We start from the raw sequence: 25,760 nt of genomic DNA on the forward strand, positions 1-25,760 counted from the left end.
TGAAGTCTAAAATTAGTGCCTACAGAGAAATTTGCTCATTTCTGAAATAGTGATCAGATCTTGCCAGGCACAGTGAAATCAGCAAGATTCCATGTATGGGGTGAGTTGGGTTTTCCTTTGGTGTTTTGATCAGGTTTTTTTTTTTTAATGAAGCAACTTAGATGCTGTATGTAACAAAAAAAGCTTGCAATGTTCTTCAAAATCCAAAGTTTGCTAGTGAAGAGGTACAAAAAAGTGAATTTTATTACAGGTAGTTTAAATTTAGACAATAATTAAATGCAAAACCCCACCCAGCTTTCCCTTCCCTCTCCAAGGGAACCAATGTAATCTGAAGTCACACCGATGAGGGAATTATTTCCATTAAGCATTATAAATATTGCTTGAACAGATTACACAAAGTACACATTACAACTTATATTAAAATATACCCAAATATAGAGATTTACTTCAAATTAGTTTTCCTAGTAACTCCTTTCTTCAAAGTCACTTGCGGAGACTTTGAGGATACGTTATTTTTGCACACGTGAAGCACTGGATACACTTGGTTAATTACACACAGCAAATGGCCAATTCATTCACAATCATGCAAATGCAGGAAGAGATAACCATGCCATTTGCTTCTCTATAATCCCAGGGAGTTAATGATTTAAGTGACATCATTCAGTGGCTCAGGTCAGACTGTTTTCCAACCCCAAACAGTAAATTGAAAATATGAGCAGGCGGTGCTAGAGCTGAGATTTCCTAGGCTGGAAAGGCAAGCCCAGAACACAGGCCAGAATCCTTTGCACGCTGCAGCATTTCCCCTCTGCCTGAAATCTTGAGCTGGTTTCACCATCCGGATTTGCTAAATGCAAGTGAATATTTTGCTTGACATTTTTACAACAGTTCACTCTCTAGCACTGGAAACATTTGTTTTCACTGTGGCCTTTCATGTCCTCTGGTGCAAGAGACCATGGAACACTTGCATTGACCCACACAGTTACATTGTCGTTGCAAAAAGAATCCTATGAACACCATGACTTACAGCCTCATTTCAGTTTTTAAAGGCTCCACATTTACTGGCTTTAGCAATGAATTCCTTTAGCAGGGGACCATCCATTTGCCAAAATGCTGTAGTTTGTGTCACTTCCGTCAAATGATTGACACAAAACTTAAAGCAGAATTCCTCTAAGTCCTAAACAGGGAAAAAAAAAAAAAGTGTTACTATCTTTGCTTCCAATCACAGAAAATTTCATTGAGGCACAAGTGCCTGTTTATGTTTTACTTTTGCAGAGAATTAGACAAACACTTCCAGTGGCTCTCTGTGTTCTCCCCCCAACAGTCACTATGTAAATGCAACAGAAAATAATAATTCTATCCACATATGTCACTATGTAAATGCAATTACAAGGGGAAGTAACCAAAATTTGTTTCTCACTATATAGCAGCAGCCACAAAAATCAGCTGTTCTGAGAAATATATAGTTTAAGTTCTCCCACTTGAAGAGTTTCATCTGCATTCACTAACAGCTTTGAAACTCCAATACAAATATGAGACCTTGGGGTAATGATGCATAACCAAGACTGTGGATAAACAAAATTCAGTTCTTTCATTCCATAACAAACTCAAATCTATTTGTAAGGCTTCTTGACTTCCTTCCTGCTTATTGAAGGGCTTAGCTAGAGCCTTGAAGTTCCATGTGCCCAAGCTCAATCCAAGTGTATCGTGACTGGGTAGTTTGTACAGCAAAGATCAGGCAGAAGGTCTTTCTGCGCATTAGAAACAAACTTTGTAACTCGTGTTACAAAGTACTTTACAGGTGTCCCAAATGTGATTCAAAAGCAGTACTGTAGCACAGTGCAGCACAGCAATTCTTGGAGAAAGTGGGCTCCAGATAGCTGAGTTTACTTGGAAGTGCCTTCCAGTTAAAAATTAGAAAAGCCTCACAGCCATCATTGCACCCATGTGATGTCAGACAGAGAGGATGTTTTAAAGAACACAAGGCAGAGTCCTTGTCAGTGTAAGGATGCCCACAGAACACTTCCCACTCAGATTATTTCCAACTCCTGTTCTGAGGAGAATATCTACTCTTTGGTGCAGATCTAAGCTGCTGCAAGGAGGATGCCACAGCCCTGAAAAAAGGGCAACTCCCCACACTGTTCTCATTTCTTTATTAGATGTTTGTACTACTCTGTATGTGAGAACACCCCCTTCTTTGGCTGCTCAGCACACTGGGCACTGCAGGAAGGAATAACAAATTTGCAGAGCTCTCTAAGCTCCATGAGGTACAAAAGACTGAATAATATTCATGTTTTCTCTTAAGGCAAATACTGAAAGCTAGAGCAACTGTGTGTGCCAGTGAAAGTTCTCAACACAATAATATAAAAATATATCCTGGCCTAAAACCAGGCATTCTGAAGCTGCAGATCTTGACTTGTGTGGCATCTGTGCAACAAAAAAAGACAAGCTTATTAGAACTGAACACTGATTTTTTTTTTTAATAACAGAATTAACTAGCATTTTAAAGAAAATTACATCATACACATTACAGTATTTTGCACTGCTTTATTAAAAAAATTCATATTCCAAGTCAATGCAACAGAAGCATACAATAAACAAAATTATTGAAGTATCAGTAAGTAACTCTGGAAAATTTAAAGTTCTGTATAAAAGGAAAGGCTGAGTTTCATTTGCAGATGAATGCACTCCCAGCAAACTGTATTTAATATAGACTTAGGTGAATAAAGGCACAAGGTACAGCCAAGGATTATTTTATAAGCTACAATGAGAAGCCAGCCCTGACCTAATTTTAGCCACTTCAGTCAGTCACCAAAAGAAACTGCAGGAGTTTCACATCACAGAGGTATTTTAAATTAGTGAAGCAGCTTATTTTAACTGTTGTCTTCCAGGCACACACTGCCCTGAATGAACGACATCAGCCAAGCAATTCCAAGCCCCCAGCCAGCATTACAGTATGTAAACCCAACTTTTTATTACAGCCCAACCCCTCAATGTCACCCATTCTCTCCTGGAAACAGCATTTAAGCCTATGCTTCTAACTTCACCTAGCTAGTGAGGCACAGGTAAGGCAGAGTAACTGCATTTCTTACAGCCCTTACAAGCACAATCAATCACACACTGAAGACCCATCCACCAAACCATCTTTGGAAGCTAAAATATGGGAATCTTCCTATTTTTTATGAACTCCCACCAAAAACAGTGGGAATAAAATTATTCACAGTAGAGCTGAAGCCACAACAGACACTAACACAGCTCTTTGGGTAAGAGGCATCAAACAAGCAACACACTTCAAGGCTCTGAAATAAGTTAGAGCAACCTGCATGCCAGTTGCTGAAAACCAGGTACAAGGAAAAGCAATGAGCTGATTTACTGAGTACCAAAAAACTGCTTTATAAGCAAAAGTAGCAAGTCCAAAACCAACCAGTTGAAAAGTTACCAACACAACACACAGGTACTACACTGAACACAAACAGCCAAAGCAAGCTCAGGAATACTTCCCAATCAGTTCCCAAAGCAGCAGGTTAGTGATCTAGTAGGAAGTTTCACTCGCCTCCCTGCCTTTTCACACACTGTTCCTTTGTCTTCAACATTTATAAGGCCCATAAAGCAGTTCTTATCCTGACACTTCATTAGCATACTGTGAAAACTGGAAGTGTATTTCACTGTACCTAACCAAACAAGGCCAAAAAAACCCCACCCCACCAACCAAAAAAATCCCAAATGCAGTCAATCACCAACCTACCAGCATGTCATCACACACAACACACAGCCTTTACAAATAAGTAAATTAAGGCTTAAAAGACTGCTTTCCATTATGTTACTTCTCTTTTTTGGAATTTAAACCCCTCCCTCATTTCAAAGTTAGTGTTTCCATCCTCAGAATTTTATACATACTAGTTCACCATCCCAGTACTGGTTTATGGGGAAAATCAAAAACAGTAAAAGATACATCTCAGGGCAAATACAGTTTTTATAAATCCAACATTCTCAAATTCTGGAAGTGGCAAATAGTATTATCTGAAAGTAAGAGAGAGTTTATATGAAAATGTAACTGGCTGCTTTTCTCCATAGTTTAAGTCAGGAAGCAGTCACCCATTTAAGAGATTGAACTTTAGTAGTTTACCTCTGCATCATATCTGACAGCAGCAGAGAGCAATGAAAATGCATTTTCCACAGTAATTCCTCTCTTGATAATGTGCTGACACAGCTTTTTCAGTCTGTTTTCACAGTATGAAGTAGCCAAATCCAAAAGCCCTGCAATTAAAACACCATCACATCAGTCAGTTGTAAAATGATCTCTGCTCTTTCAACATCAGTTTCTGCTCCTGGGATACAGACTGAGCCTGCACTCTGTGTGCAAAGCTCTGTACCTCTATAATGTGCTTTTTCCAAGTAGGTCACTATTCAGAAAATGCAGATTACAGGTGAAGAAAGGCTTTCTATTACCTCATGCTGCACTCCAGTTAATCTCTGTAAATATGAAAGTTGTCCTACTGACTTGCATATCTAGTGGCTTGCAAGAGTGGAACTGTCACTAAACAGCCACCACAACATGAGTAAAAAGCTCTTATCAAAATATGGGTTTGAATTACAGCTTGCTGTAATTGTTCTGCTGTCCAAGTTTCCTTCCCATTAGATCTATTGAGACTCTCTGATATTATGCCAAACAGTAATTGACTCAATTTAGTAAAATATGCAAGTATTTCAACCCAGATAAATAGTTTCTCTCCCTGCCTTGACAAAGCTGCTCGTAGTTTATTTCTAAATATCCACCCTTTTTTGCTGCAGTCAAGTTTGCTACAACAGCATTTTAAAGACAGCTTAATTAATCACCAGTAAAATGCATGATAGGCTAGACCAGAAGCCTGTGTTTAGTCACTTATTCTGCATGCCCTGACCCAGGTTTTCTGGGTGCTGCTTTCTAACACAATTGGACCATCAGCAGTACCTATTGCATCTTCAGGAGGAAGGTCAACGCTGTCCGTGTACAAGTACTCGAGAAAGGCACGATACACAGGGTAGGAAAACTGGTCTATTTCTATCACCTCCTTCATATCCTCATTCCAGTAGGACTGGAACATAGTTCTGAAGTGTTCACACCTAAGAGACAGACATCATGTGGGACACTATTATACAAACACACAAATGTTACATTACAGTCCCCCTGAAATACATATTTGGGGCACTCCACAATACTCACAAATATTTTACCATGCCCCATCAGGGCCAATGGTCCACATTTTGGTTCCTAACACTGTAGACCTCATTATGCATTAATATAAAACTCTTAATTTAGTCCACAGTGACATCTGTGCATATATTGCAATCAGACCAACTTGAAAGAATTTATTATCCTAGGAACAACAGGCTCAGTGGAAAATGAATGTGGACCACCCCTTTTACAATCACTTCATTTAAGGCTATTATGGATACACGGATGCTACCTACTCCAGGTTTAGGAGTCCCTCCTTCCCCCTTACTTTTTTTTTTGCCCCTTTCATGGTACCCTAAGAGGTTGTTCTGTACAAACAAGAGCTGTGAAACATGACCATTACCTGATTTTCAGAACAGCTTTGTGGACATGGATGTACTTTCCATCCACACGGAACTTCAGGTCTGAGGTTTCCGGGCTGTCAAACTCTTTCTTCAGAGACTCTGCTACTGTTAAAAAGTCTTCATGCTCTACAGAAACAATTTCAAAACAAGCAAACAAAACAAGATGTTAAAAGTATCTTAAATGGAACACACACATCACTAACTACACCTAGCAACTCAACTAAGAGCATGTCAAGGAAAACAGATCTGCATCAGGGCTCCACTGGCTTAAGCAGCAAAAAGGGCAGAATTAATTAATTCAACAGCATTTCCTGTTGGGAAGAGCTGCTCCACAACAGCTATAGGCAGTAGTGGTCAGCAGCTCCCATTCCATCCTATTGCACAGAGGTAGCACAGCAACAAGGAAAGTACCTGGAGAACTCATTCTCCATGTGGGCACCACCCATGAGATTCCCAGCCTCCTGGCAGCTCAGCTCTGTCCCCTGACCTGCACAGTGCTGCTAGTGAGGGTCTGCAACACCCCTGAACTCCCTGGGCACATGGGCTGCAGCACTCCAGCCACACTGACACGGTGTGGGCTGAGCCTAAAAAGAAAACAGGTCACCACTTGGTCACCTTTCTGTGCTGGCAGATCGGATACAGCCTGCAGGCTGATGAGGTCTTTGCCAGGACTCATTAACACAAACTAGCAGTGACACCAATTACTCAGTTTGTGAGTCAGTTATAACACAAATTCCAGCAGCAGTGCTGCTAAAAAAGAAAGACAGCAGACACTGTTCTTGGTACAACCAAGGATGCAAAACCTCAGCAACTTTGGAAGTGGATTAAAGCAGAGATACCACAGTTCTCTCTGTGAAGGCCTATGGCACTAGTCCCACAGAGGTCCCACTCTATGTCCCTAGAAATCATACAAGAGTTGCAGCACAGGTTGTCTAAGGTTTCTGGTAAAGCAAGACCTCTGAAGTTTTAAAAAACCTAATTTAACCCATAATTTTGATGCATCTTGAAAGTGTGTTTCAAAACATGTGGCTACTAAGTGAAGTATGGAAAAGAAAAATAAGTGGATTTCCACTAAATGGGATGTAATCTGTTTTCTGTGTCCCACAGGACTGCATATTGTTCATCCATATACAATCCACAAATCCCTCTTTACCACTAGGGACACTAAATGATTTAATACTTAAAAAGAAGTACTGCTGGAACAAACTACTCAGAACTGGCAAGTCACACTTGTGCCACAAAAGACTTTCCACTCCTTTGATTCATGTGAATCATCCACAGAAGCTGCATCTTCTCTGGGCTAACCAAGCCATGCTCCAACCTCCCCCCATTTGCTCATGTGATTTTTTTTTTGCTAGGTCATGAGCTTAGCTTATGCTATGCAGATCAACTTTCAGTCCAAATACTTTCAGTCCTGCAAAAAGGCTGCAGATTTGTAGTTCACCACAGCCAATTCTGACTGGCTGATTCATTTTCTGGCAGAGCCATCATAACTGGAAGTAGAACAATAACCTTTATACAGAGTTAACGCTCACTAAGAAAACAAAACACCAGAAAAAAAAAAACATAAAAAGGAAAAAAAGAAGGGTTTAATCCTATATGATTAAAACAGGTGGGAAAAGAAAACATGCATATGGAAAATGATCTAAAATGCCCATAGAATTAATTCTTTTTGTTTAAATATTCAGTAAGATTACCAGAATAGGTGAGGAAGAATCCTCAAAGGCTAAGAGGAATTAAAGTACAGGTACAGAGATCAGACACCTGCTTATACTCAGTTTAACAAAATCAGGAACTTGCAAGGTACTAACAAATGGGGAGATGTCATTTAAACAGCCCTCACTATTAGTAAAAGGCAACAGACTGGACAACCATTAGACCTCCACAAGAGATGGAGGCAAGAGAGCAAAACCAGCACATATTGCAGAGGATTAGAGAATGGAGAAAGTGACAAATGGGATAAAAGCAGTCTTAGATTTACTCAGGAGCAGACCACTCAAAGCTAATCCTCTCTCTCTTTAGTAACACTACTAAGTTTTCCCCTGCAGGTGAGATGCTGTTATCTGGACCTCTACAAATATGGTAAAATGCTAAATGACAAGTTAACACAGAGAAGCTGGGTTAGGACAAGCCACATACAATGATAAAGTCTGAGTCTGGAGAAAGGTTACTCAGGATGTGATCCATCACTCCACAAAAACAATTCTGTAGAGAGAATAACAAAATTAGGGTCTGTTGTCAATAAGAAAATGGATTAGGTCTCCCAAATGATCTTGAGAACTGAGGCAGCAGGTCTAAGATAAAAAAATGCTCATTTTTTTTAACATGAAAACATCTTCATGTTTCCCAGGTAGTGCAAGCTAAGCCCTTTATAGCCTATTTGAGGTCAAATAAGAATTAGCAGCATGTGGATCAAAGAAAATCAAGAAAAAAAGTTTGAGCTTATTTGTTGGACACAGAGACTGTATCCCACAGAGTAATCCAAGGCAGCATAAGAAGAGAGTTCCAACAGAAAAAGCAATCATATAGGAATCTTGTTTTACAGGGATTATTATTTACAAGCCAGCCTGTCTTTCAGCAAAGTCAAACTAAATGGACTAGAGACAAATCATCTCACAAAATGAAAACTTGGAATTCTGTGTCTTTCAAAACATGAAACAGAGAGATTCACTCCTTTATATTCATATTAGAAGCATAAATAGTAATGAGGGGAACGCTAGAGACGACACTTAAAATCTGAAGTTGTTAGATACCAAAAAACAAGCCTCAGGAATAGTCTTCCAAGAAGGAATAGTTTTAAGAGGAAAAAAAAAAAAAGTTTTGTTAAATGACTCAGGATTCCTTCCCGGATCTGGAGTTCAAACAACACAAATGTAAGAAATTCACAATATTCACAGTGCAATGGGTAAACAGGGTTTGCTTTGGAGGTACATTGGCAAACAATCTTGTTAACCCTACCCTGGATCCTCAGCTACAGAAATAGACTGTTTTCTTCAGAACTAAAAACCAGCTAGCTGCTGACCCTCCCAGGATCAGGAGCCTGCCAGGGGAGCAGTGCCCTGTACTAATCACCACAAACGGACACAGGGATGGTGGAGCTGGAGCTCACCTACGGAAAGCAGGCGCCACATGACGGCAGGGGTGGCAAAGCAGGCGAACACATCGTCAGTGCAGGCAAAGTGGGTGAGGTGGGGGAAGGTGACAGACTGCCCCCGGCACTGACCCCACATGTACACCTGGCCACTCTGGGTCTTGGCAGCTGACGTGTGTGCAGAGTGGCACGCGGCGATCTCCACAACCCTGCGGACACAAGAAACCCTGTAAGACACTCACAGGGACAGAATCCAGTGACTTTCCAAAGGTCTCACCAAAATACAGCCATTCAAACCATGCATCAACACTCCTGTTCTTGGGTTTTTTGTCCTGCAGCAATATAATACTGCTTGAACATGTATTAAAAAAATGCACAATGGCATTTTCAGATTGCTTGTAGATCAGATATTGCTTTAACTATGTCATTCTCATCAGTTGACATTTCTCCTATTTTTTCATCACACGGAAAAAGGGATTAAGAATAAAACAAGTTTTGTTTTTCCCATTTAAAAGCAACACACATCAGAAACATACTGTCAAGAAGAAATTTCTTCTACCCCCTTTTAATTTGATTTTCATAGCTTGGCAGCTATCTGACCCACTGCCTGTACTTCAGACTTCTTATTTTGCTGTTAAGTTTACTTCTCACAACACTGAAATTCAACATGAAACACAGACAGTACTTCATTTGAGGGGAATGAATCCTTTAAGAGCTATGGCTGTTTTTTAAATAAAGTCCACATAATCCTTTCACCCACCTCAGAGTATTTTAGAATACTAAAGCTGCTGATGCTCACTTATCTATCCTGTTCTCCCGTTGCTCAGGCAATCCCTAGATTCCTATCTGAAGCATTACAAGAACTGAGAAGAAACACAATTCCAATTAAAACAAAGACATTGCCAGAGTTTCTGTGCATGTGATAAGCAAAACAGAGAGGTTCCAGTGCTCAAAATAAAAGCTACACTTTCCTGTTTTTTCTCTGTGGTAGAACTAGAGGATTTCACGGTTTTGTGCCAGAAAAACATCAACCAGAACAAATAAATATCTTTCCAAGCAATCTAAGTATACACATACAAAAGTATTTGTTCCTTTACAGAACAATATCCATGAAGAGTTAGATTTATAGCAAAAACAGCTTCTTTAGCACAAAGCTCACATTTTAAGTGAGAAAGTTATTTCAAGATAAAACTCAGAGAATCACTTTCAATATATGTATCAATAACTTCCAGCAGATAGACTGATCAGCATCTCTACAATATACATGACAGAGTACTTATTTTAGGGACAACTTACTTTCTTTCACAGCTATCCACCTAAACTACTTCCTTCTCCACACATTCTTTCCTTAGCAGAACAGATTCTTCTTTTTACATAACTATACCACACTTCAGAAGAACAGCAGAACATTTACTACAACACATGTATGACACATGTACATATACTTACAGTACATGTCCAGGGTAACATGCTAAGCATGCACTTAACACCAAAATTCAGGAAGCTGACCCTCACAGCTGTTCCCCCAAGCTAGCACAAAATAAAGCCTAAACATTCCTTACAAGCTATATGTACAATATTCTTCAAGACAGCACCAAATGCAACATCCCACATATTTATATTTAATGCTGGGAGCAGTTAAATGACAAAAGTGTTACATAAACTAAAAGATCAGGAGCAGCAATAATGCGTTTCATGGGAAATGACAGCTCACCCACTTTTAGCACGGTTTCCAAGGGAGCCAAGTCAAGCAAGATGAGTAAGTTCAAGTGACTTATCTCTCCCTTAGTTTCCAAGCAGAAGTTCTATGGTATTTTCTCCATCCTTCAGCCATAGAACAAATGTCAGTTGTATTATAACCCCATGCTTGAGTTCACATACAGTTGTAAATGCAACTGTTCCCCTTAGTTCATTCATGAAATAAATCACTAGCAAAACAAAGTTGCTCCAACTGTATGGACACATTTCTCTTCCACTGCTTTTTAAAGAGTATTTTGTTTTGCTTCACTGGCATCAGTTCTTTCACAGACAAATCAGCCCCACCTCAGTGGCTTTTACTGTGATAGTTCCTTACTTCTTTCTCCCTACCCATTTTTTAAGCTCTTAAACATTTGCAGTACTGTAAAGCTTTTAATTTGATGATCAGTGGGAGAAACAACAAAAAATAGGAATTACTTTTCATAAAGACAATGGAGGAGAAAAACTAAGCAGAAGTATTTGCTCATTAAGAGATTACAAATGAAGAGACCTACAGACCAAGCCAAGGTACACTGATCTGTAGGTGTACACAAGGGTCCAAAGAATGGGACTGAGGTCCACATTCGTAGGTGAGTAGCAAAATAGCTGTCCAAAATACAATGATGAAAGGGTGATGAAAGGGTGATGAAAGAGGATTGACAAGGGTTAATTTCATTCTTTTATGAGTCCAGAAAACTAAAAAAACTATAAACTACTAACTGGTACCACAAATAAAAATGGGTACTAACTGTCCTTAGCTCAAGCAACCTTGCAAATTGAGTTCTGTTTTCATGGTGGACTATTTTCAACCTTTCAGAATTTGTTTCTCCTCACATGTCACTTCTTGCAAAGGTGACATTTTTTAAATGTGGGCTTCGACTCATGGCTGGGCTTATTGATTTCATAGCTCCAGTTTTAAGCAAAGGAACCTTACACAGAGTAGTCTAACATTTATTTATTCATTATCTTTCAGTATCAGGTAAATGCAAAGTGTGTTTGTGTTCAATAACCATTACAGACAGCAAAAACCACTCAGTCTGTTGTACACAGTAAGTTACCACCATTTCCTCTGTTTTTAACATTAGCAATAGAAAACAATCCACCAAGTCCTACACATGCATGCTTCCAATGCTAAAGACTGCATAACACATGCTCAGACTTAATCAATCCAGAAACAGCTTCAGCAAGATTACCTTTCTTTTTCCATCATGATCTGCACGGGGCTGAGCTGGTTACTTTTATTGCCAGTCCCCAGCTGCCCGTAAGTGTTAGCTCCCCAGGCATAGAGCAAGCCCTCATCTGTTAGTGCTAGAGTGTGCGCATAGCCACAGGCAATCTGTAAGTAAATGTATAAAGCGTTACTCCTGAACCAAACACAGATGAGAAACAAAATATCACACACATTACCTTCGCCCAGCTCATGGTAAGTATCTCACGCATTGTTCACTCAGCACTACAAAGTGCTACTTCTCAGTACTTACAGCTAACACAAGGTATGTTAGCTGCAGGTACTGGAAAAGTCCCAACTTCGTTATTTTAATTGGCTACTCCCAAATAATTTACTGCACACTGGCCAATTCTTCCTGGATGCTACCTGCTTTCTTTTCACATGAAGAACACTGAACTTCTTTATCACATCTTTCAATACTCTGAAAGTATTTCAGAGCTGGATTATTCTGAATACCATACAGTATGAGTGCTCTGTAATGAGAGCTGCAGTTCAACAGCCAACAACCCTTCAACCCAAGTTACCACATGCAACTCTACAGAACCTTACTAAAAACCCAGGAAATCCCAAATTTTAGTTTGATTCTTTAGCTAGAAAGAAAAAACCAAACTAAATCCAAACAAACCAAACTAAACCCAACCACCAAACAATCAAACCCACACTCATGGATGACTCCTGTCTTTGCTCTCCCCTTTCTTCTGAAGGGCTAATTAGAATACTAAAATTAGAATACTTAGCAGAACCCACTTTGAACATCTGATTCCCCTTAATTTCTTTTCTTTGACTAGCACATTTCATTCAACTTTGTAACAAAAATGCAATTTGTATCCATAGCATAATTTGCTAGTTACAGTAGCTGACTTTAAATCTTTCCAAGCATTTATCAAAGCAAGTATTTTACAGCTTACTTGCACTTAATATAAGCAAAATACAATTCATAGGAGCTAAAAAAATTCAGCATGGGAACTAGTGAAACCTAGCAGCAGGTATAATATTCCAAAGAGAGGGCTCCAGCAGAAGCTAGCAGCAGGAATGCATTTCCATTTCCACACAGGGCATACCTGGAGCACACAGACACTGTGCAGTGCTGCCACTCTGCACGGCGTCAGCTGATTGCCATTGTTTCCCAGGCCAAGCTGACCATTGCCATTGTAACCCCAGCCATAAACCTGAGGGCACAAGGAAAGCAAAATTAAGGCACTCTTCTCTAGGACTATAGAGCATTTAAAACTTAGTATCAAGCATAAGCCAAGAAGAATACTATTAAAATTTTGTATGCTATTTGAAGAGCAACAGAGAAGGCTGAAAGGTATTAATTATACTGCAATGACTTGCTGCACTCAACTTTTCAACCCTGCATTTACTTTTTAAAGAAGCTAAAAAACATGAACTACAAGAAATTTTGCAATAAACTTCACCAAAATCTCTCCCGTCATCATCCTGAGCATCAACACTTTAGTTGAATTTTACAGTCTTCCTCCTTATTACTTTTGTATTTTTCCAAAGAGAACATGAAAATTATTCTGATGAGCTGATTAGTTTAAATGGAAGTTCCCAGTTTATCTCTAGTTTTTCCTTAAGTTTTGTTACAGTGGACACACCATGACATTTGTATGTACAATGAAAGCTCATCTCAACCTCTGGGACTTTACAGTCCTTCCATTCATGAGGAGATGCTACACTCTGAGTTTGGCAAAATGAAATAAGATTGAGGTTACAGTTCATACCTAAAAGAAAGACAGCACCATAAACTTATGTCAAGTGGAACAGCTGCACAATGGGAGGGCAAAGTTCAAAAGAATGTTTTGGGTTTGTTGCTGGTAATTAAGCTATGTGTTTAAAAAAACAGGATCACACAACATATCCTTGTAGAAAAATTAACTCTTAAATTGTGCCTGCTTTAAAGAAATTAACTGAGACCAATTTAATGAATTAAAAGAATTTAAACATTATTTATATCAAATTATCTATTGCAACATGAAGACAGACATGCTTAATAAAAAAGTTCAAACTCTTGCAGTTGCAGACTTGGTAAGAATTGTGTTCCAATACAGTCTTTGCCATGAGAAGGAATGTTTAAAGACACCATCTCCAGTTAATTGCAGTGTTTTCCTTCAGATAGTCTCACAGAAGTTACCAGGATAACACTGTCAATAAACCCTAACCTGAGCACTCCCTGTCAGCATTTCTCCATATTCAGACACCAGCTTGGTAAGTTCAGGTAACAGAATGAGAGACTGCAGCAGCAGCAGAACTTACCTCACCATTGTTTACTACAGCCATGGAGGAGGTCTGGCCACAAGCAATGCCAACTACAATTTTACCCTGCAAGCAGTTTGAAACTCTGCGAGGAGTTGGCTGGTTGGCTGTAGATCCAGATCCAACTTGACCACAGTTATTGTAGCCCCAAGCATACAGCTGTCCATAAAAACAAACAAACAAAACCACACAGTTTAAGCCTTAATAATAGTAATGATAGCAATAGATAACCTTTCACTAGTCAGCATCAGATTGAGTAAACTATCCTATTTAACAAGCTAAAATGCTTAAAGTTTATTTTCAACAGATTGAAACTATAAACAGCATTAGAACTGCTCTAGCAAATATGAATATAGCCCTTTTCCCAGCTTATTGCAACAGAACGAGAACATGACTAAAACAGAAAACAAAAGGAACATATTCCCATATTAAATACAACTCAGACTGTAAGACAAAGAGCATAGTGATTGTCTTGATAATTTCATGATGTTGGAAAAAGGAATACAAGCCAGAATGTCATTTGTTTCCCAGAAATGCTTTAACTCCTCAATTTAGAGCTATGTAGTTTTCTTCATAGAACTCTAAACCAGGTTATTGCTGGACACTCATCATACCTCTTCTACATCTTTCAAGAGCTGTGAAAGAACAGGGTTTGGTCAGCCCATGTTTCACAGTAGCTAAATTCTCTTACACAACAGCATTAACAAAAACCCCATAATTTGTCGGTTTAAAGTTTCCAGTGGCAAACTAATACTAATAAAGGCAAAAATATTAGTTCCTTTTATCTGAAAGTCAGGAAGACAGGGAAGTAGTTTGCTATAAAAAAATATTTATAACTTTGTGTTTTCAGTGCCTCCAATTTTTATTACATGCCTACATGCCCACAGCTTAGCATAAAACTGTTTCTCACGGTACATTCTCCAGTGCTTCACCCAGTTCAAGATTCTGTCCTCTTGGAAACACCTTTCCACAGACATGCTTGGCAGTACAAGTGCACTGACAGGTACCCTCATGAGAAGCCTGCACATCCTTGGTGCCAGAAGCTCCCTGTTTACTGCAACACCAAACCAAGAGTCATTGGAAGTCATTAAAAACAAATACCTCCATCAGCACTGAAAGAACCTCAACCCACCAAAGCCAAGAACAAAAGACCCCCCCATCAACACAACTCCTTTAGAATAAATAACATGAACAAAAGAAGGAATTGGTCCTTTGCTTTTTATTACTTCTAAATGCTGTATCTTTGATTCCTACCGAATATTTGAAGATGCTTTATAAAATACTTTAATTTCAGTAACAGAAAATATTTAGGTAGAGAATCTCAGAAGACAGATCAAAATGCCAAAGAATATGCCAGAGAAGCATGAATGTCTGCATTCCTTTAATTCTATCACTAAAAGACTTCTTTTTAAAATTTGCACTGCATTAAAACTGCACCAAAACAAAAAAACAATTATGCCAGGTATTTACACAAATACTTCCAACTTCAAAGTCTCCCTGAGGCTTTGGGTATATCAAGTCACATGGGTTTTACCAGCCAAATCTTTCTGTAAATAAAGCTGCTTAACACGTTCTGCTGCTTACAGTGCACTCAAGTTTGGTAAAAGCTCAGAGCACAAACAGACCAAGTTGCTGCAAGGTACACCAGGGATGGATTTAGAGTACATTAACAAGCCACACTGGTGACCACGCTGCAAATATCAACTCCACAGTCAACACAAAGCCATTTCCCTGCTTCCTTTGAGATTTCAAGCATGTCACATTTATGTCAAGGGACAGCATGGCCATCACAGGCAGCTACCACACAGCATCTGGAAACTCTAGTGTAAGTAATGCGAGAAAGCCCTCCCCTTCCTACATGCTCACCAAATTTTAAAGCTTAACCAAGTCAAATACGACAGCACAAAATCTTTCCTAAGTGTAGGCTCTTCTTTCAGATAAAACACTTAAGTTAACCCAATCTCTCTTTCCTACCCTCAATATGCTTTGTATTACTGCAGCACTACCATTCCACGCTGGACCACAACACAGACATACTCAGATTACCGAGATGAAAAGAATTGTAGTTTCCATTTTCATTATTATAAGGTTTTAAAATTAGAGCTTTTCTTCTGTTAGTGCACAGCTGAAGCCAGATTTTCCACTGTGCATACATTGGTCCAATCTGCATAACTGGAAACTAATTGTATGTGTTTCCCATGACACATAGCCTGAAGCCACACAAACAAACAGCATAAAGCAGACTTGGACATAAACCAAGTGCTCTTTCATCAGCTACACACCAAGGTATTCAGAGGTGCGCAGAGCAACATTCTTTTGCAGTACCAGTGTGGAAATACAAGACTAAAAGAAAAAGACTAAATGTTAACCGGTAAATACAAACTCAATACACCCCCTAACTAACAGATCTGCAAGCAAATAAATTACATTTTGCACCTCACAAACCATGCTTTCACCTGTAAGTGCCACATCTTTCTTTTCTCACCCCGTGAGAGACATAAAAGATTACTGAGCTTGATTTCCCTTGGTTTTGGAGTTTTGGGGGTTTTTTTGGCAGCGAGGGTTGGTGATTTGTTTTTTGGGGCTCTTTTTGCAGTTTTCAAGTCTGCTCTGAAAAAAAGGACACCCTAGTCTGAGGCAGCACGAGAAAAGGTTATGTTTATAACCACACTGTAGAAACAGAGAGAAGTTCAAACTGCAAGGTCACCTCCACTATTCACTTCAAGAAGGAGATTAAGAGATTTGAACAGGTTTCAACTTACATCCCCATCCAATGAGAGTGCCATGGAATGATGAGAGCCACAAGCTACTTCTACCACTTTCTTTATTAACAGATTTGTGCAAACTTGAACAGGAGTAATGCCCTGATTGGTTGTGCCATTTCCAAGTTGGCTGTAACCATTATGTCCCCAAGCATAAACTTCACCATCTGCAAAAAAATTTGTGACAAAAACCATTACAAATTCCAAGGATGTTAAGACAGAATTTAAAGAAATTAGCAAATACCAACATAAAAGTGAAAGAATGTTAACAAAAAGTGAAACTATTAAAAGAATCATGTGTACACTGCAAAAATTATATACTTCATTTTATATACATATATCACACCATAACATCTAGATTGTGGAAATACATGGAAGTGCATAGGTAAGACAAAGTACATCATAAGTGACAGAGTAAAATGCTACAACCTCAACATAATGGAAATGGAAATTTTACCTATTACAAAATCCATTTACTTCCACTTAAGACCAACGAGAACCTCTTAGTGTACATTAGCCAGTTAACTAGTTAATACAATTACACCTTAATCCATTCCTATTGAATGCAAGTGGAACTTAAAAACCTCTAACTTATGTTTCTATACTAAATGTTAATTTTTTACCTTCAGTACAAAGCACAACATGGGGTCCACTTCCATAACTGAGACTGGAGATCTTCTTTCCACATAAGGCTTCTAATTTCTTCGGTACTATTGTGCTCTGATTATCTCCAGTTCCCAGACAATTACTGCAATTCAGTCCAAAAACAAATACCTGAAAAACAAAGGAATACTCACTTCAGATGATGTGTACTCAGGTATGCACAGATGTGGCAATACCCAGATCTCCATTAACTGGGACTAGTTTCACCTTGGACCCCCATGGGCCACAGACTTCCCACACGGAAATTAACAAATCTCAAGAGTCAGCATAAGGGCACTTTGGATGTTAACTGATGAGCCTGAATTATCCAGATTCATACAGTCCTGGAAGTTAGTCTTTTTATTTGCAGGAACTGCACCATAAAAAGTCTGAAACTGTGAAGAGTGGAAGACACCATTTTATTTTAAAAGCAGTTTGTAATTAGCATATAAAGTATAAGCATGTGAAGAGCTATACTATGGGAGGCTCATCCTACAGGAACTTTCGATGGGACTTAGGGGACAAAAAACACCTACACTACCCAGCCTTGTGAGAAACCTTCCCCATAATAAATCTCAGAACATCTGGCTTGTTTTCTTTCAGCAGCACAATGCTAACTCAAAGAGCTTCCAAATCATTAAAATCTACAGATAACCTTTCACTGTATTTTTTGCTTAGCAAGCCATAACCTCATTTTCTGTCTTTGTACCTGTGTGTTTGCATTCACTTCAAGCTACCACAACTTCTTTCAAATTCTGCTTGCCTTCAAAAGTGCATGTAATCCACTCTGGCCTTTGCCATTTGAAAGTTTTCTAAATAATCCATCTATATTGTCCCCATACAAAACAACAACAAAAAAAAAAAAAAAACCTCAAACATTACATCCATCACATTTTGAAAAGCACACATTTCACATAATGCTTTTGAGAAGACATTAATCTACAAATATTCAGTGGGGTCTGAAAACAGCTAATTGTGGAGCATCCAGCCAGCCTGATGACAGGCTCACCTCATCGTTGTGAGTGATGTAAATGGCTTCGTTGGCCGACGTTCCGAACACACACGCTTTCCGAATGGAAGCAATTTCTTGGGGGGACAGGAGGGTAAATATTGGCCACTTGCCTACATCCACCATGATGCTGCTGTGTGTCATGATGCCTCTAAAAACAAGAGGACATCGCTGTAACAAAAAAAAGAACACAACCAACTTACTAAAAAGCACATTCTGCACTTTCATCAACAGACAATAAGGTAAATTCCTTTATGTGGAGAAAAAGGCACATAGCTCTGGAAGTAAACATTCTATTCTGTATGAAATATGTAACCATATTTCCATGTATTTAGGTGAACAAATAGCTAGCCACTGGTAGGACACTGGAAAAACAGACTTTTCTTAACAGGATATTTAAGTAAATTATATCCAATACAGCTGAATATTTGCTCTTGTAAGCAAACTTATTAAAAATTTGTGATTTAGCAAATATTCACTGGTGGCAGAGTGGAATTCAGAGGGAATTTTCAGAGAGGATTTCAGCTGCAATTCCAATGTACAAAATTTTTACTTGTGAATTGTTTTTTGTAATCTTACAAGTTACATATGCCATGTAAGCAAGCAATTGATATATATGTGAAACCTGCAAATAAAAATAAGGCTGGGGCTGTTATACACATGACACAAATCTGCCATCTCTGTGTAATCAAAAGCTGTTATGGTCACAAAATACTTGTGAGAGCAGGAAAGCATGAGCTTGTGCAATTAGGCAGTGAAACGTATCAGAGAAATGTAATTAAGTAAAATTGCCATAATCTGTTACTTGGAAACAAGCTGGAGCACATTAAAAGCTGGAAACATGACTGGGTATAGAGATATTTGCCAATGAACACAGATGTATACAATCCATCCTTCTCCAGTGCTCCCTCTTCCCAGTTTCCTCAGGACAATTGCAGTAGCTCAAGAGCAAAGCTGACAGTCAGCACAAACATCGAGAACTCATCTAGGCATTCAACCCTGCACAGCACTGCTCACACCCTGAAGGGACTCTGCCACTTCAATCTATGATCCATGCTCAGGGGTAGCAGCAAGTTTTGTGAAATGTGGAGAACATTACATGAAGAATTCCACAGCATGCTGGTGACAAGACAAATCATCATAAAACAGTAAAAACCAAAAAGGCAGGGAATCATTCCATGGGTAAGAATTGCGTTCTCTAATCAGATGTCATCTTCTCCTGAACACTTAGTTCTTTCATTCCATTTGTTTGTTTCAGTGCAACCCAGTGCCCCTATTCTTTGCTGTGCTGCTTTCAAGTCAGGCTGCTTCTTGATGGTGCCTGGATATCAGATATGGATAACAGTGAGAACACAAGACAGCCTGTTTCCTTTTCTTCTGATGCTTGGTTCTCAAAACTGTGCTGACAACAAAGACTTGGCTTCAAAAAGCTATTTAACAAGAGTAGTCAACTGTAATTTAGTGCAGATGGTTCTTGGAAGGAGGTTTAAAGAAAGTAATAATAGTAATAATAATAAAGTTTGATAAATACTGAGGTCACAGTGGAATTATGACCACAAAGATAATCCTAACACAAACAAAACCCAGGCAAGGTTGCTTCCTTATCAGATTTCATAACCTTGATCCAACAAACCCAGCTCTGCTCTTCAGGCATGTCTCTTACTAGCAGCCTCACTTAACTCTGCATTCCATATTTGAAGCAGGTCTTGGAAACACCCAAAATCTCCAAATGGCAAATTCATAATAAATTTATTTGTACAACAGTGCTTTTTTTTAAGTCTACCTGATGCCAAGGCACAACACATTCTACACAGCTAAACAGGTTTGGATGCATTTAAGCCTTCTTAGTTTCCAGTCCAGTTACAAGCACAGGCTAGCTACCTGCTAAGATTTGTTACCTCACCTTGGCAAATCTTTTAACATGACACTATCAATCAATTAAAACAAGGCAGCAATGACTTGTTCTTTTGAGCAAACCAAGTAAGTGTCCCTTCTGACTTCACCTATTTAACTTGCCTCATATAATATAAAACTGCCAAAGTACAAACACATCAACCCGGATATTAAGAAAAGTATTTTCTTCACTGAATCTATTTTCAACATATCCTGTGAATTTAAGACATGAAGACAACATGTTATTTTGATAGCAAATTGACAAGTTTTACAGCACCCAGAGCACCTACTCTAAAGGTAACCAGTTTAAAACGTGCTCTCTTCCTGATCTATGCGATAGGTTTTTAATCCATTTGACTTCTTTTCTGCTCCTTATAACTCAGTTAACCACTGCTTTTTGACAAAACATTTCCAAGCACTTCCAAAATTTATGCAAGTTACACTGCACCTCCCACAACTCAAAGCTCAACCTGATATCTTGTCAGATAAACTAATACCAGTAGATAAAAGCTTTCAAGCACAGGAGACTTCTCAAATTGAAGATATGAGCAATGAACTCCATCCACAGGTGAAGACCCTTACAATTGTTAACAAGTGTTAACTTTGCTTTATCCAAAACACTGTATATTTTCAGCCATTTCAACTGTTACTACAACTCCACAGTTATTTCAGGGGTTTTCCAGAAAAGGTTAAGGACAACTCATCTGCCACAGGCAGGTCCGTTTCTTCAATAAAACTCAATCCTAAAGTCTATCCAGGTTTAGCAACCAACGAAGGTTCACCAAAATCCTTAAACCACAAAAGAAGAAACAACAAAAACCCTCTCTTGCCTTTTATGTAATATATACTGCTTCTCCTCAAAGACACATTTTTCCCTTCCTCTTGAAATATTAACTCCTGTCCTTGGATTCTGCCATTTGCTGGAGTACCTATCATCATTTACTTTCAATACTTCTGTGGTAGCAACAGCAGCTATTTTTCTTCATCATGTCTAAGAGAGAGAAATTACACACAAACCTGAAAGTTCTGAGCCTTATCCACTGACTACTGTTTCTTAACTGTAACTGTGCATAGAAAGCTGAATAAACTATTTATTCCTGATTTTCCACAGAAAATAAATGCTCCACCTAGGCAGAAGCACCACTTTTTATTTCTCTAAAGATAGATTCCTTAACAACCCTAGTCAATTTCCTAGTTTTCCAATAAAAGTTCTGGAAGTAACAGGAAGTAAAAAAAAAACAAAAACATCTACAGCATGAAAAAAGTATTTTAGGAATCTATTTTTAAATATAGGACTGTAAATGCAGATGTCAGTGAAGTAACTCAGTGTTATCAAAACTGAAACCAAACTGATTATAGCATCCTGTGAGCCGTATTACACACTTTCCAAAAGGGCAGATGCTCTGTGACACCGTGATTGATCCCTCATACCAGTTGCACTCACACTTCATCCCTGTGCAACATTTGCCTGAATCTGGGGGGGACAGGCATGTGGAGAGTTTCTTCTGGGCAAATCCTTGCTACAAAAGGCTGCTGGATCCAGGAGACCCCAGACATGTCACTGCAAGCAGTAGCACAGAGAAACCCAACGTCCTTCACTCACCCTTCCTGCAGTGCGTCAGTCCCAAGCCTCAGGTTATTTACTTTTCCCGATAGGACCCTGCTGCATCACACACTGTGCAAGGGCTGCGCCTCAGCTGAAAAGTTTGTGAGAGCAACATAGTAGCAAAGGTACCAGATGGAGCCCGAAGTCAAAGCATTTCTATCTGCATGCCAATGGCTCTCTCAATATATTAGCTCTCGAGCTACTGCTCAGATTCTACGTGCAATAAGGTAACAGTGGCTCTAAGGAGTATCTGACATGTAACAACATACAGCGCTTAAGCTGAGTGCAATTAAAAACCGTATGAGAATAAAACTCCTGAGGTTAAGTTGGGTGTTCTAGTTGCTTTTAGAAACACTGTATGCCACCTCTTCACTGTTAATTTCTGCTGCATGGTGCAGAGATATACAATTATAAAACACAAAGCTTTATTTCTCCTGTAAAATCAACCAGCAGAGGGAGTTTACATCAACATCACCTCTTCTCATGGCTCTGACACCTCTGAAATTATCCACCAACTTCAGTATCCAAACAGGAACAGAAACAAAGATCACTGCTTGAATTTCACTTAGGCTAAAAATAAGCAAGAAAAGGCGACTTGTGAAAAAAAGGAAACTGAACTGGCTACATATTGTGATGAAAAAGAAATTGACCTCGGAGCAGTCACCAGCATTAGGGGGAAAACATCTACATCTGCTTGCAATTAGAAAAAGCCACATACTTTAGGAGACATAGGCCCTTCAGAAATTCTGTGCTAATCTGCTGCCTACACGTTCATCTCCGCAGTAATTTGCTTCCTAAACAAAAAGCCTGCGAGCTGATTCACAGTGGCACCTACAAGGCAAACATGAATCCCTGCCTTAAAAACAAACAAAAAAACCCAACAGCGTTTACCACATGCTTTGTTAAAATGATTTTAGATACCGTTCTACAGAGTTTATAGTTCAGCTAAATAAACCCACGCTGGATAGAACAATAGCCTAATACAACATCCTACCGGGAAAACAGTACCAATTGTACTCGCAACAAAAAAACTATAGTTAACTCCTCAAAGATTATCCCCTTATTTGCAAAGGCTGTTGGAACACAATCACACGTTTGTTTCACTCTTTCCTCAAGCTTCAATGTTGCAGTTTATCCCAGCTGGGCAGACCTACTCCTGTACAAAAAACCGCAGGCTCGGGCCTTCGTTTCTCCTAATTGTCTTTGGGAATTATGCATGGCAGTGAGAACACAAAAGCTGGGATATCTGGCTTTAGAACACTACAGAGCGACTGGCACACTTAATCCCTCTTTAATTTGAAATAGGCCTCAACCAAGAATCAAATCCTTCACATAACACTGATCTTCCCCATGTTTTCTCCAGTTTATGTTTGCTTTTTCTGATTTCATATTTCGGCATTGAGAAAGACCATGGAAACAATATACTATTGTATTAACAGTACTATTGACATTAATCAGATGCATGAATCAAGTGACATTACCGAGGCATTCTCCCTGCTAATGAAAAGGTACTGACAGTCCCTGGAATCGTGTGCCTTAACTTATTTTTCTTGGACCTTATACAAAGCAAAATTCCCATGGCCAAAACCTATGTGTTCCAAACCTCTATACAACTTATTTTCAGGTGCCTTTAATGAGCAATACAGTGGAGGAAAGAACTGCTGATCCAAGGGCTGACAACCGGACCTCCTGTTTGCTTTGAGCAGCCAGCTGAGAGAGATAAGCAAGCAAAAAGCACTTTGCACGTGAACACTACTGAACATGACTGGTTTAGCCAGAGGAAACCACCCTGATTAGGATGACAGTCATCCACCCACCACAACAAAACTCCAATTACAGAACTCTAATTACAACCACGCTATGCCTTTTAACTTTTTTTTTATTTATTTACGCTGAGCCATTAGTGCAACTTATCAAATCCATTCACTGAGAACAAGGTATTTATTAAAGCAATGCCTGTCTTTCAATCTGATGCATAGAGAGATAAACATTCAAGAGAAAACACCCATATTAAGGCTCTAAAGAACGAATGCATCTTCCAAACAGCTTCCAAAGTTTTTCCTGAAAAACTCTTGTGCTGCAAACACATTTCCATTTATGATGCTTTGTACCTTTTTCTCATAATCCCACCCCTCATAGGAACGATTAAAGCCCATTTTACCTTCCGTCAGTAGAGGACAACACAAACGGGTCACTTGAACTTTCTACATCAGAACCCTGTTCGTTCCTTATAAAAAAGGTAAATATTCCTTCAGCATTAATTTATAAGCGCTTTCTAATTTAGAACTCTGCAAGCTCCTGGAAAAAAAAATCCACCAAAAAACAAATACCCCTTCAATTTAGAAGAAGCGCATTCAAAAGCCGAAAAAAGCCGTAACTGTTCATAGAAAGCCGGCGAGGGGGAAGGAGGGGGAAAAAAAAAGGCGTTGAGTTTTTCCTGCTTTCTTTTTTGCCTTTTTTTTTCTCGACCAGCCGGATATCTCACTCAGCCTTCAGGAAGGCGGCGACAAAAGGGAAGGATGAACGAAAACACCACGAACCAGGGAAATTAAAAAAAATATATAAAAAAGCCGTAAGAGCACCCTATGTTAAAGACATGCATTCCGAGGCTTCCCGAGGGCGGTGGGGACAAACTGGCTGGCAGCGCGACAGACGCGGCTGAGGGTCCCCAGCGCAGCGCTGCTCTGGCGACAAGGACTCTCTCCCTGTGTCTCCTCGCTCTCCCGCTCCGCACGGGCGCCGCCACCCTCGCAGCGGGGCGAGGGGCGGGCGCTGCTCACCCGGTGCCCGCGGCAGGTCCCGGCGGGCTCCCGGCGAGCTCCCCGCGGCCGCTCCGCCCGCCGCTGCCCGCGCGCCTCCCGCCCGGAGCCGCCGCTCGCGCTGCCCCTCACGGCCGTCGGGGCCGCGCGCGCCGCCGGCGCCCGCGCACGTGACCACGGCGGGAGGGGAGCGGGGGGGGCCGAGTGGCGGCGCATCACGTGACTCGCCGGAGAGGCGCGGGAGCGCGGGGGGGAGGGCGCCCCCCTCCCTCTTGACCGTTCGCGCGCGCTCCGTCACGTGGGCGGCTCCTCGCTCCCTATTGGGCGCCGCGGGGGTGCGGGCGCGTGACGCGTCCACCGTGCCCACTGACCGCCCCGCCCAGCGCGGGGGCATCGCGGGATGGCGGGGATGGCAGGGATGGCAGGGATGGCAGGGATGGCAGGGATGGCAGGGATGGCAGGGACAGCAGGGATGGCGGGGATGGCAGGGATGGCGGGGACAGCAGGGATGGCGGGGACGGCGGGGACAGCAGGGATGGCAGGGACAGCAGGGATGGCAGGGATGGCGGGGACAGCAGGGATGGCAGGGATCGCGGGGACAGCAGGGACGGGGAGGTTGGAAGAGACCCCTGACATCGTCCCGTTCAACCTTTGGCCGAGCACCACCGTGTCAGCCAGACCATGGCACTGAGTGCCACGTCCTGCCTTTCCTGGAACACCTTCAGGGACGGTGGCTCCACCGCCTCACTGGGCAGCCCAGCCCAGTGCCCAGTCGCTCTTGCTGTGAAGAATTTCTTCGCAGTGTACAACCGAAACCTCCCCTGGCGCAGCTTGAGGCTTTGCCCTCCTGTCCTGCCCCCTGTGAGAAGAGGCCGACCCCTGCCCGGCTTCACCCTCCTTTCGGGCAGCTGCAGAAAGCGATGAGGTTCCTTCCCCCTGAGCCTCCTTTCCTGCAGGCTGAACAATTCCCTCACCCAGAAACTCCCTCAGCTGCTCCTCGTCAGACCTGTGCTCCTTCAGCAGCTTCACTGCCCTTCTCTGGACCCACGCAGCCCCTCAGTCCTTGCTGAGCTGGTGGCCCTGCCTGCCCCCACATGCTCGCCGAGGCCGAGGGCAAAGCGAGCTGGGGCTGCGGGCAGCGCAGGCCTGCTGCCCTGCCGCGGCTGAGCAGAGCCCGGCTGTGGCACCAGCCGCGCTGCCTCTGCTGGGGCTGGTGCC

At 40.8% G+C, this 25,760-nt stretch overlaps 1 protein-coding gene across 2 annotated transcripts; it reads right to left on the reverse strand.

Moving 5' to 3' along the window:
- Positions 1–225: 225 nt before the first annotated feature.
- RCBTB1 (RCC1 and BTB domain containing protein 1) lies at positions 226–24,779 on the reverse strand. 2 transcript variants are annotated; one of them, XM_085060226.1, is made up of 12 exons: positions 24,564–24,779; positions 18,285–18,455; positions 17,257–17,407; positions 16,634–16,800; positions 13,872–14,030; positions 12,674–12,781; positions 11,578–11,720; positions 8,666–8,856; positions 5,556–5,682; positions 4,949–5,100; positions 4,124–4,254; positions 226–1,174 (listed from the first exon to the last, which is right to left on the reverse strand). In XM_085060226.1, the coding sequence occupies exons 1-12, from the start codon at positions 24,756–24,758 to the stop codon at positions 1,034–1,036; spliced, it is 1,836 nt and encodes a 611-aa protein (XP_084916352.1). In that variant the 5' UTR covers positions 24,759–24,779; the 3' UTR covers positions 226–1,033. The 2 variants fall into 2 exon arrangements, with proteins under 2 accessions (XP_084916352.1, XP_084916360.1); XM_085060234.1 differs by lacking the exon at positions 24,564–24,779 and adding an exon at positions 23,945–24,225.
- Between the last annotated feature and the right edge of the window lie 981 nt (positions 24,780–25,760).

Source organism: Lichenostomus cassidix, chromosome 1 (genome assembly GCF_008360975.1).
Source record: "Lichenostomus cassidix isolate B80296 chromosome 1, HeHo_3.0, whole genome shotgun sequence".
In the NCBI taxonomy this organism is placed as follows: Eukaryota; Metazoa; Chordata; class Aves; order Passeriformes; family Meliphagidae; genus Lichenostomus; species Lichenostomus cassidix.